We start from the raw sequence: 13026 nt of genomic DNA, 5'->3' as shown, positions 1-13026 counted from the left end.
CGTTTGTACTTTCTCTTTATCTGCACGGCACATTACGCACGAGCAGCCCTTTACGCACTGCAGTAAGCAGGATCCGGGGCTGCTATAATAAAACCCCAAATCCTCCACTTTTGCATAATACACCGACCAAAAACACTCGCCCCCTCGCCTCAAAATTTAGGATGAAGTGAATTTATTTGGGGGGGGAAAGAAGCAGCCAAATTGACAATGATCTCCCAAAACCGAAGGACACTCCTCAATTATCCCTCCATGTGAAGATAGGTGGCGCGTGTTAGAAGGTCTCTCGCCTCTATATTGCAGGCAAGAAAGAGAGGAAAAAGTGTCATTATAGAGGGAGGCGTAACACGTCAGTGCGTCCCCAGGTCTGTTTTCGTGAAGTGGCTTAAAAAACGAGATCAGTCCCAACCTGGCCACCAGGAATAACGGTCCCCCCCTTCGTCCAAGCTATTTTTTCCCAAGGCACATTATTCCCGTTTTTTTTTTTTTCTTTAGGGGGGTGGGGGGGAGAAATCCACGGCGCACCACTTTTTCTTATGCCATTTCTTGCCGCCGCTGACTCCTAACCAGCTGTTTTGGAAGGAGCACACTGACACTCGGGTAGGTGAATTTTCTGCTGATTTTTTCCCCCCTCCCCTGTAAGTTTTTATTTGACAGCTCGAGAGGAGGGGTGATGCAACGCGCGCGCGTATCTAGCCTACCTGTGCGCTCCGGACTTACCTGCGCAGCCAGGTGAGAGAGAGAGAGGTGCGCGCCGCTTCCAGGTGATTGTTGCGCGCTTAACGGTCCTCTCCGCGTCTCCGAGGGGCTCCCCCCCCCCCCCCCCACGGACTCTTCTAATTCTATTTGACGTTATTATTCCTTCCCGTTTTCTTTGAAGGTGGCGGATACACAAACGGGCGGGGGTTGATGCGTTTCTCGTCCATGTATATTCCCCTTCTTCTTTTTTTTGTCCTTTTTAAATCCGCGCTCACTGCTAAATCAACAACGGTTCTAAAAAGCGACATTTCGATATGGGGTCATGTAGTGCGTATTAGGCGTTTTGGGCAATAACCAAAGTGTGTGTGTGTGTGAGTGTGTGTGTCCTGTCTGTGCATATGCCAAAAACAGGACAGGGGAAAAAAAATATGCAGTGATGCAGACAAATGTTTCGTAGTTTATGACTAAAATCCTCTCTCTGTACTGCGTGCAGCTTCGATTTGCCTCACTTCTACGAGCAAATGATATTCCATTATATCACGAACATATCCATAATATTGTGTAAATGTCTTCTGTGTTTGTTTTCCCCTGTAATGGCTCGCCACCACTCTTAATAGGCTGCAAACTGGAGTGACACGGCGCCTTTCTTGACATATGGTCTTTATATTTCATGTGAAAAGACGGGGAGAAATATGATATACATGGCAACAATAAGAAAGTTGAATATTTACCCCGCATGTAAAGATTACACAACTGTGCTGGTAGGCCTGCTTTCACGACAGCTTACATAATGCAAAGCATATTCAGCATTGGGTCCGTTAAGATTTTTTTTTTCACCAATATGTTTTATGGAGATAAATCTGATAATAATTCAATTCGATATTGCCTCACTTTGCCACCAAACTAAGCAGAAGCGATGAGGCCACCGGTGAGGAAAACGTCGCCTGGCCTAAAACACTGAAACCTGGAACATTCTCAGGTGTGTTTTCTTATATTTTAGCGTTAAAACGATTTGCGTCTTAGTTCGTTCCATTCCCCCTAGATGCCATCAAACACGTCAAGCTGGCACAAGTGTATTCCATGCAGACATTATGATCCATAACATCAAAATACATCAACAAGTCTTAAAGTTTATTTCCAACAAAGTTGATTTGAACTTTGCAGCCTCCATCAGGGCAAAAATACTTTTCTGGGTGTAGTTGTGAGTTGTCGGATGTGAGTGAGTGTGTGCGTGTGTGAGAGTGTGTGTGTGTGTGTGTGTGTGTGTGTGTGTGTGCGTCTGCCTGTCTGTCCGCCCTCCTCCGCCTCCTCCTCCTCCTCCTCCTCTCTGACGCCCCGTCCGACCAGAGACGCGCACATCAAGAGATCAGGCGACGGTGCGTTGCGGTGCGCACGGTGCTCTCCAAAAAAAAAAAAAAAAAAAAAAAAAAACACACCAAAAAAAAAAAGAAAACTCTGGAGACTCAAACCCCCAGATGGACTTTTTTTTTTTTTACTTCCAGAGCCTTGTAGTCTCAACTCCAACTCCAGCCCGTTAGAGGGGTTTTGATGCCGTTGTGCTCACGCGGGGATCTATTCTTTTTTTCCCAGTCACCCTGACCCAACATTTTGTCTGCCGGTTATTAGACAGGAGGGAGAGAGCGCGAGGCTGAAGGAGCGGAACCCATGCGGACAGCCATCTGACCCGCTCTTATCAATGAAGCAGGAGATCATGGCGGAGGGTCCGCGCTGCAAGAGGCGAAAACAAGCCAACCCACGGCGAAAGAACGGTAAGGGATAACAACTTGAAAACTTTTTCACAGGGCGAGGGCCAAGTCGAAGCGGTGTGTGTGTCTCTGCTTCTCTCTCTGCTGTGGCCCAAGTTTTGTCACCATGTTATTTGCGGGACGCTCCGCTCTAGCGACACAGAGACAAGAGACAGAAAGAGGCACCAAAGTTCACTTTTTGAAGGGTTTATAAAGTTAAAAGCCACTTCTTTTCACGAGATAGAGGCAAAGTGGAGGGTGTAAAAGTGGAAAGCGATGGATGTGTCAGTGCATGGGGGAAAGGGACAGTGAGGAGGTTCGAATAGCGGTTCAGTGCCATTATGGGGCCAAGCAGGAAAACCGTTATCCGAGCCGGAGCGCTTCTTCTTCTTCTTCTCCTCTTAGCTGAAAAAGGGCTGATAAGTTGAAAAACCTGTGGATTTACTTTTGGCTTGTTTTTGTTTTTTTTGGTAGTTTGCGATTAGTGTGTGTTTTTACTGTTAGGCTTACTCTCATCCGGGGTGCTTTTTTTTATTTTTTTTTATTAAACACACAATTAAGCCATAGATCAGCCTCCTTGATGCAGCCGATTTCGCTTATTTATCATTATTCCGTCACTTTTAGTGCAAGTGAGCGATTCGTTTTTGCGGGTCATTTGTTGTTTTGCTGTGATGCGGCGCTGCACAATAGACTGAGCAGCGGAACGCACAACACTTTGGCAGTATACTGACTCACTGTAACATGCATTTGTAATAGGGCAGCATTTTTTTTTTTTTTTGCATAATGGTTTGGCTCAAATTGTTGCATTTAAAAAAAAGATATGCAACTTGTGATAGTGGTTTTGGTTTTGTAATCATCCCTTTGACTCCTGATGGTTTCACTCATATTAATGCAAAGTTAGATTGCAATTCTCTACGGGGTTTTTTTTGTGTGTGAAATCCCTCCAACTCTTTATCCCTCAATTATTAGATGCTGTTCTTTATCAGTTTTTGTTTGCTCACCCGCGTGTTTTTCTCTGATGCCCTTAAGGTAACAAAGGCGTGAAGCAAAGTAGCAGCCCTCACATATTATATTTATTTATTAATTAATTTTTGTACAACTGCACCGGGTCAGTGATGGCGGAGAGAACGATGAACCCAACGGTTTGTTTGATTTAACACACACACACATTTATTGCTGCCTAAAATCAAATTCAGCCCAGGCCCTATTTGCCCGAGCAGCCTTTCAGCAAAGTTGCTTCAACAAAAGTATTGTTTTTGCTGCCTGTGTTGAAGCATCATCCACTCCCCACTGTTGACAACGGGATCGTTTCCTATGTGTGCCTGTTCCTGGGGGCTGCTGTTGGCCTAATAACGCAAATCACATGTATTTATTATTATCAGCATTACCTCGAAATATAGAGCGGCAAACACACCCCACACAGAAATGTTTTATTCTTGAGTTAATGAAGTAAAATAAAACGTTGACATTAAAAATAATTTGAACCAATATGTTCTGCAGAGAAAAAAGATTAGGGCCACGTCTCGAACCGAGCGACTTATTTTCGTGGTGATTTGATGAAACTGAAATTTAAGGCGTTTTAATTGTCAGACTTGCACTTCTTTTCTCTCGCTGCTATTTCACTGCAGTCTAGGCAAAAGGCCTTGGAGCTTTATTTTTTCTTGGATTTTTTTCTCTTTTTTTATACATTTTATAGCTTTTGATGCAGATGATATTAAGACATTTCCTTATTTCTTTTGCCATTCTGTATTTATTTCCTCTATATTCTCCTTGCTGTGGATGCCAGCTCCATCTTCTCTCCCAACTCCCAACACTTTCAGGGGGTCTCTGGGGAGGTCACATTAGGCCTTGTGGTAACTGGATCTGCACAGCCTGTATGGTCCCACCATCACCCCCCCCCCCCCCCCCTCCCCCCACCTCTGGGTGCTAAGCGTCACATCCAGCTGTGCGGGTGCAGCTGTCAAAAGCAAGTTTCTGCAAAAATGTTCTTATATTTTACTTGACTTGGTGATTCGTGTCGAGGCGTGCGTTCAGAGTTTTGCACCTTTAACTGCTATAGACATCATATTGGGGAACAGACAGGTTGCTGTGTTGTGACAATTACTGTTAGTGCTGCGAAACTCTCGGCCGACTCCTTCATTCCGTAACACCTCTCAAAACTTTTGCTGTCGTCCCAGGAGCGCAATGCATTTTTATGGAAAGTTGCTGCACTGATGGAGAGCCGGGCTACACGAATGTCTCAAGACAATGGCGTTTCATTGGCGCGTCTCATTGCCATGCCTCTACCCTCAGCAGTGTCAGGGTGCCCGCTGTACCATTCATGCCACATTTCTCACAACCGTGCCATTGTCCGCAGATAGCCCACCTTTTCTACTGGCTTTGCTTGTTTACTTGTTGGTGCTTCTCTCTCTCTCTCTCTTCTTGCTTCAATCTGTCGGCTGCAAAAATTTTTGACACGGCTCTAGGCGCTCACCGTGAACCGGCTTCACCCGTGCGCGTGCGTGTGTGCGTGGCGCAGGCACACACACACACACACACACACACACACACTTTTTGTTGCTCTCTGGCACGGCCATGTCGGCCCTTGGTATGATTACCACTCTTGCTTCACATCAGTTGCTGACCTGAATGCCTTTCATATCTGCTCCTCCGCCATGTTTTACACACCCACTCCTCCACCTCTACCTCCCCTCCCTCCCCTCTCCTCCCCGTACCCCCCCACCCCCCACCCCCCACCCCCACCACCACCACCACCACCACCCTCCCTTCAGTAAACACCTCCCCGAGGGCAGAACAAAGAAAAGGAGCTCCTCTCCTCATTCTTAATCACAATTCAGGCCTTTCACCGCCGCCAGGCCGCTCTCGCATTCAGCATCCCAAAGCCCGAGATGAAAAGAGCTCAGAAAAATGGAAAGCAGACCGAGAGAGAGAGAAAGAGAGAGAGAGAGAGAAAGAGAAAGTGAGTGAGGGAGGGAGGGAGGGAGGGAGGGAGGGAGCAAAGAAAGAGAGCGATTACAGAGAAGAGGGACGTAAGGTGGTGGTGGGTCGCCGGCGACATAACTTAGGTGTCTGTGGTTGTTTGTCAGGCCTTCCCTCGCTTACGTTGCCCTATATTCCCCCCCTCCCTCCCTCCTCCCCCCCTGTGCCCAAGGGCTGGGCTTTGCTGATGGATAGATAGGGTTACGGGATGCCATTCCTGGACTATTCACAGCTGAATAGCAGGACAGACAGATGAGCGGCAGAGGGAAAGAGAGACAGATAAAGAGAGAGAGAGAGATGGGACAGATAACGAAAGAGGGAGATCCTGACTTATTAGAGGCAGGGTGACGAGCCGGTTGGCAGCGGGGAGGCGAGGGCGGCCACGGGAGAGTGTATGTATCCGCAGTGTCGGAAACAGTACGCGGAAATTATGGCACCCCGCGTCTGAATTTCCTCACTTTTAAGAAGGGAAGAAAAATTCACGGTTCCTCGCGGTCGAAGGAACAAGTGCAGCCAAACGAGCGATACGGAGCAATTAGATCTGAATGTCCTAAAAACTGATTTCCCATAACTTATTTGGTTGTTGCTTTCTCCTTATCAGCATCATTTAGTATGCTCTATTGTCATAATTTCATTTTTTTTTTACAAGTACTGTTTACGTTATATGGAGTATGCAGATTATCCAGACCAGAATCCAAACTCAGTTAACCTTGTTTATTTGCAGCAATAGAGATTACCACCTTCTTAGGTTGACATAGATCTTTATGAGGCAAATTCATAATATACATCATAATAAATAGTATTAAAATAATGTTAAAGTTTAGTAAAGATAGTGTCTTTTAAAGGGGGGAAAAGGAGAAAGTGTTGCCGTTCTGAAAATATAATATATTTTTGTTTTTATTGGTGGTTGTTGACTTATGATACCGGATGTCAAAGTTTGCCCACACATATTTAACATTACACACACACACACACACACACACACACACACACAGACAGAGAAGTGGGGTGAGACAGAAAGTGAGAGTGGGAGAGAGGCGAGCGGCGTAGAGTGTGAGGGGGGGAAAAAAACAGATGATGAAGAATAGAGATGTGGAGAGGCAGGGAGAGAAGAGCGAGGCAGGGAGTGAGTAAAGAGAGAGAGAGAGAGAGAGAGAGAGAGAGAGAGAGAGGGGAAGGGAGGGATGCGAGGCAACAGATTGTTTTATGGGTCTAAAAGAAATCTTGCGAGTGCCTGAGACTTTTCAGATTCCATTTTAATAAGCGTGGCAGAGTCGGGAGCAGGTGCCATTTGTTTTTGTTTTCCCTTCGTGATCGGCTGCTCTAGTCACATCGGCTGTTCTGCACACACACACGCACACGCACACACACACACACACACCGCTGCTTCGAAAAACTGCTTCCTCCAGAGTGCTAATGGTTTTAAATGTAAAAGCCAGGAACTGTAAATCCGAGCTCCCATACAGCCCTGTGATGTATTCAGCCAGAGGGCCCACAGACCCCGGGGCCCCTGGCTGCACTGTCTAGCCAGACACCCAGCATTGTGTTGCAGCTCCCCTCTTTTACTCCTCCTTCTTAATAGGTCAAGAATCACACATGCACATCCACACACACACAGTCAGACGGAGAGAAAGAAGGGGGGAAAAGGGGGCAAAAGAGGAGAGAGAGGGAGAGAGAAGGGGGGGGGGGGGGGCTGGTAGATGCTGCAACTTGAAAATGCACCATGTGATATGAATTCCTAATTTTCGCTGCCTTCCCCACCCCCAGAACTGTGTTTTTTTTTGTTAAGAAAAGGAGATTATCTTCATTCACCTTCACCCCCCCCCCCCCCCCACACACACACACCCCCTCCATAGACCCCCACCACCTCCCCCCCTCCTTCCCCTTGCCTTTGCCAGCCCAAGCTGTGCAGGATTTAGGCAGATTTACTTCACCAAACACCTTTGGACATTGGGGAGGAGACGGGCCCGCTTTGGGAAGAAGGGGGCCTTTGTTCGGAGAGGTGCGGGAGAGATAATGCTTCACCAGGCAGGCACATTATATTAACCACAGTGCCGGTGGCCCGGGCAGGGCAGTCTAGTTAAGTCTCTATGCACTAGACCCCCCTTCCCGCCCCCCTCCACCCCAACGCAAACACATACACACACACATACACACAGACACAAGAAGAGGAGACAAGAGGGCCAAGAGCAGGGTTTGTGTTTTCCGGATCCACTTTTTTTTTCCCCCACCTGGCGCCCACACTGACTGTCCTCACCCTCGCATGTAGGCTGCCATACAGTTATACAGTCATCCTCCCAGCTATACAGGCCGCACTCTAGTCCATCAGGGCAGAGTTAGGACCTGATCAATAAGTATTAGTTTCACCGCAGCTCCTGTTTTTTTTTCTCTCTCACGCCATTCCACTTATGAAACGACTTGCTTGTGTCCTATTTGTCCCATAAAGCTATAGATTTGTTGAGGAGTGCCCCCCCCCCCCCCCCACCTCCCAGCCTCCCACCACCCCCCCGACCCCTTTAAGCCCTTGTGCACTAAGCCATAACAACCCCGCCTCCCCACCACCACCACCTCTCTCCCTGCTGCCTGCTCTGCCTCCACTACCACTATACGGCTTTATTCCTGCCTGCCTGTTCTTCCTAACATCTGTCACTGCTGAGGGGGACAGGAGAGAGAGAAACGCTACCGGGGGGGTAGTTACTCTCGCGTCACCGCTGACTAATAGGAGCGGGCCCGTGTACACATTAGCATGTCTGCCCACCCATCCACCCCGACCCCGCCGCGCTCACTCCGCCTATTCTCCTCTCTACTGTACGCCTTTTGAGACGAGGCTGCAGATGCTGAAATGTCTTCACTCTCTCTCTCTGTCCCTCTCTCTCACTCTCTCTCTCTCTCTCTCTCTCGGGCCCAGACAAAGCTCATCACTGTGCCGCAAAGACAAAAGTCCTTAGAAGAGAGAAGCCGCTTTGACAGCTTCTCGAAACACCTACGCCTCCCATGCCGCTCCGGACTGGAATGGTATAGAGAGACAAAGCGTCGGTGCAGTGCAGCTCCTAGGGGCAGGAGCTGACAAAACTTTGAGGGACACGAGTCAGTCCGCCAGCGCGTCACATTGCGCCCGTTATTTGTGTTCCTGTCTGTGTTTGCGCGTTTCAAGGTGACTGACATGCGTGTATTGTATTTTTTTCCCTCCTCCCCTCCATGTAGCCATGTGCAAATTTTCTTCATGAGTGAGTACAGAGTACCCCCGTGACATTTTGTGGCGCCACATCGCCTTTAGCCTAAACAGCTAGGATTTACCAAGGTCAATAATGAGGTATGTCACTGGAGGCAACAGAAACAACAGTCCCACTGATACTGAATGGGAATAAGGTTCAGTGCAACTATCAGGGACAGGCGCAGGGGGGATGGGCCTGGTAAAACAACTATCCGACAGCCTTGCTGACAGCGTCACTGTACAAACAGGCTGGGGAGTTTTGTCCGATCGGCTGCAGCAGCTCTTTAAAAGTTCTATAGTGCTCAGAGATTTCACTGTTTGTGCCTCGAATAGTGCAAATACATATTGTTTAATGTCAATTTGCACCATTGCAAGTGGATACTTTGTGGCGTTTAATCAATACAGACAGGCAGAGAAAGGCCATAAGGTGGTCAAAGGGAAATAGACCCATATTTTGACTGAACATGTTTGAGCCAGACAACAACATTCGCACACACACACGTATGCACCCATCCCTCGCATGGATATGTTCGTTTGATTGGTGTTGCACCTCCGGCAAGGTCACAGACACATGGAACAATCAATAACGGATGGGTGGATTAAGGTGTCATGACATCTGTGGGTCCAGACCTCTCGCGTACGGCTGAATGCCTCACCCGGAGTGCACTGTTCGCCAGCGCCCATGTCACATCTACAGGTCCAGACGTAAGCGCTCGGACCATTCGCGGTCACTGTCTCCGGACGGGTCACAAACGCCAAGTGAATCCCTATGGGAAAGGCATCCAGCTCGCCTTTATGTTCTTGTTCATGGCGATCGAGATCAACTATCTGATTTACTAGCAATAGGAAGGGGATTGATTTTGTAGATGAGGGTGCCGCTCCTGGTTAGCACTCCAGAGTGATAGCTATGTGCTCAGGGTTAGTGTTAGGTTTGGGTTTAGGGTTAGGTAAGTGACTTGGGTTAGGGTTAGGTTAGGGTTTGTGACTTGAGTTGTTTTCCCAACAGTCATTCAACGGTACATTTCCTGGCAAGAGGGCATTTTTTAGGTCTTTTTTATGTGGTCTCCATCTTTGGTGCCAAGCTTTCATTGCTGTAATGTTTTTTCATTTTCGTCTCCATATTTGATGCTAATCGGACATTGCGTCATTTTTGCACCGCACTTCAGCAAGCAGTGCGGGCGGTGCTGTGACGTCTTTTTCCTTGGATTTCCTGTTGATGACGTTTGAGCGTCTGTAGGTGGTTATTCATACGAAAGTGTCGCAGATGACTGCATCATTATGTGATGACACACCGTGATGAAATGTATGTCTTGAATACCCGCGATCGTCCACATCTGTGTAGTTGTAGTTGGGTTGAGCAGCTGTACAGCTGTAGTGGGTCCTGAGTTTGATGACAGCACCGTTCCCGGCGCTGTCTTTTAAATGTCACCCAGACGCCTCCCCAGGTAAGGAAATGGGTGAGGGGATTAGTCACAGTGACAGCCCCCCCCCCCCCCCCCCCCCGCACCCCCCCTGGCCCCATCCTCTCCTCTCTATAGCCTTCATCTCTCTTCACTCGCTTTCTCTTTCTGCCTCTCCTGCTCTCTTCTCTCTCCCTCTCTCTTTTGGGCATGGCACAATGCATTTTACATTGCCAAAGCATGAGGAAGACAATTGCATATATATACACATATACTGTATATTGTCCTTAGGTTTTGGCAAGCTGTTATGAATTTTTGCTGCTATTGTACCCCATTTTGGCATTTCACCAAGGACGTATGGTAATTTTTGGGGTTGTGGCCTTGCTCTCAAATTCTTGATACATTTGGGTAATCTTTCAGAACAAATTTTCTGTTAAATTATCAAATTTGGGGCATGAGGTGAGGAAATGTAATTCCGCCCCCCCCCCCCCCCCCCCCATGTCACTCTTACTTTCTCCCTCACTGTCTCTTTCTATATTCCTCCATCTCTCACGATGTCTCTCTCTCCCTCCTCTCGCCTCTCCCCTGCTTCCGTCTCCTGGGTTCGGAGTTTCACGTCCTTTGTTCGCGGGAGGAGCTTTTCTTCTCCATCAGCCAACACCGATTCACTGTCCTCCCCTGTTTCAGCCTGTGTAATACTCCTAAGGCTAGATCAGCAGGGTTCCAAGGCAGGGATGAAAGGACACAACTTCCTGGTCACAGATCTAGCAATTAAAGTAATGAGGATGTTCAGCGCTCATGGAAGCCAGGCCTGAGCGCACCGCTTGCCGACTACTGGGCCCGACCCTGGGAGCCGCACAACCCCAGGCGAGGCTGCTGCCTGCTCCTTATCAGAGGGGGATGTCCTGTTCCCACATTCCTAGCTAAATGATCCCCTTCCCCGTGTTGGTCCTACCACTCAGGGGTATAGGAACTGACATTCCTGTCAAAGCTGCCCCATGGAGTTTTATTTGAAGGAAATGTGAGCACTTTTTCACCTCGATCACGGTGAGAGCGCAGTATGCCGCTGGACTGCGCCTGCAGAGATGCTCGGGAATTGCGGACCGGTGGGGTTTTTTGCCCAAGTGACACTTGCACGTGAATTAGGAGACCTACTTGGGTCAAGTGTTTTGACTCACCATGTCGCTTTTTAATTATAGTATTTGCGGGGTGACTCGATTGCGTGTAGTCGGCATTGCCATGTGCGTGCCACCCATCCAGATGGTATGTCTTTACGTAGCCTCTGAACACATCAAATCACAGGGCATCTTAATGTAGCGTTCGGAGGTTTTTTTGACAGGAGGTTGCACTCCTAATGACTTACAGTGACTCTCATTTCACCATAAAGGAGTGCTCCTTCGCAATTAGAGCTAATGAAAAATTCATGTGTGGCACCTTCTCAGCCGTCCCCACAAATGAGCGAGCCACGCTTAATGCACCCCCTGTTTGTATTAGGGTGGCAGCCTGGCATGTTGGCAATTAGTGCTTACCCTGACAAGCCACCATAGTGTGGGGCTGGGATGCAAGAGGGAGGCGGGGGGAGGGGGGGGGGGGGTATATTTGGTAGGGGAGAACGTTGCTGGTTGTTACACATGAACATCTCCTCCCCTTTAAGAGTCGTTTCTTTGCTGAACAAAATAAAGAGAGAGAGGAACTGTATCCCCAAAAGAAGGCTGGAAATGGTTCTTGGGCTAAACGGGACTCTTTTGTGTTGGAATCTGAAAATACAAACAAGGCTTTTTAACTTTATTGCCTTAGGTGTCTCTTTCTATCAATCTCAACATATGTCAAAGAGCTGGAACAATATTTTAAATATTTTGGAAGGTGTTTTTCTCTTTCCTCTCTTTTCCAAAAGCAAAGTTGTGATCATGAAGCATCTGCTCTAACACAGTCTGGTCAGTGATTAAGAAAAACACAAAGGCCCATGTGCATAAAGCATGTCACCCTCCTGATTGGCATCACTCTGTCCTCCTGGTCCGTCCCACAATGCAACACACACCCTGTATTTCTGGTTGAGTCGTCTTGTTCTGAGCAGAACAGGAAACGCTAGTTGCGTGTTGCAGGGGGAGATAGGCTGGGCGGACTGAATGATGTCAATCTCAAAGGCTGATTGGCTTTGTGGGCATGGTCCACCGCATCAACCACACACTTCAATTTCTTTCTCTCTTCCTTTTCTTTTTCATTCTCTCTCATTGCTCTTGCTCGCTTTCTCTCTCTGTCTCGCACACACAGACACACACACACACACACACACACACACTCACACAGGTTTGCATATGACAGCCAGGGCTTGATGGGGTTACAGCTGTCGATGGTCTTTATTGAGCTAAACCGGCGTGACGGCGGAGTTTTGTTATGCCGGGAACAAAGGAAAGGAGGGATGCTGGGATGACATTGTCTGTGTGGATAGAAGTGTTGTCATCGCTGGGCTTAAAGCAGCCAAGCTCTTCTCTGCACTAATGGCGGTGATATTCATAACACCAGAGAGGATTTGGTCGTTCTTTGACCTTCCTGTACATTAGTGAAGTATGTTTTGATAGGTTGTCAACTTCTTCACTGACTGTCCCAAGTTCAACGTTGGTTTTAAAAAAAACAAACGTAAGCCTAGTTTTGGTTCACTTTGAAGTGTTTGCTGTTGGTTGGAGATCATTTCAAGGCTCATCAGCTAAAAAAAAAACCCACTCCTTTTTTTTGTACAGAGCTATCAACCTTGAAATTTCTTCTCACAAAGTGACACGTCACAGGCCCTCCTTTTGGGAAAATCCCATATGCATTTCAATGATTTTTTTTTTCTTCTTCGTCTTTCTCTTGATTTCCCCTTCAGTTCCCACGCGATGGGCCTTAATCAGTTGTGCACCTTAAGCGGAGGGGGCCTGTGAGAAGTCTCGTGCATCGCCTACGAGTCGGCCCCAAACGTGTTTGCTGTGGGATTACCAGAGCGGGGGGGGGGGGG

General features: G+C 47.9%; 1 protein-coding gene across 2 annotated transcripts in view; it reads left to right on the top strand.

Moving 5' to 3' along the window:
• Nucleotides 1-356: 356 nt before the first annotated feature.
• Nucleotides 357-13026, top strand: part of zeb2a (zinc finger E-box binding homeobox 2a) — a 54563-nt gene continuing 41893 nt past the window's right edge. Inside the window, exons 1-2 of one of the 2 annotated variants that reach the window (XM_071914579.2) lie at nt 357-597; nt 2323-2465. In XM_071914579.2, coding sequence (XP_071770680.1) covers nt 2393-2465 — 73 coding nt within the window. In that variant the 5' untranslated portion in view covers nt 357-597; nt 2323-2392. Of the gene's footprint in view, nt 598-1836; nt 2466-13026 lie in introns of those variants that run through there. The other variant, XM_071914580.2, reaches the window with a different exon arrangement.

This window comes from Centroberyx gerrardi, chromosome 10 (genome assembly GCF_048128805.1).
Source record: "Centroberyx gerrardi isolate f3 chromosome 10, fCenGer3.hap1.cur.20231027, whole genome shotgun sequence".
In the NCBI taxonomy this organism is placed as follows: Eukaryota; Metazoa; Chordata; class Actinopteri; order Beryciformes; family Berycidae; genus Centroberyx; species Centroberyx gerrardi.
Note: the sequence above shows the minus strand (reverse complement) of the source record. Positions and strands in the feature narration are given on the sequence as shown.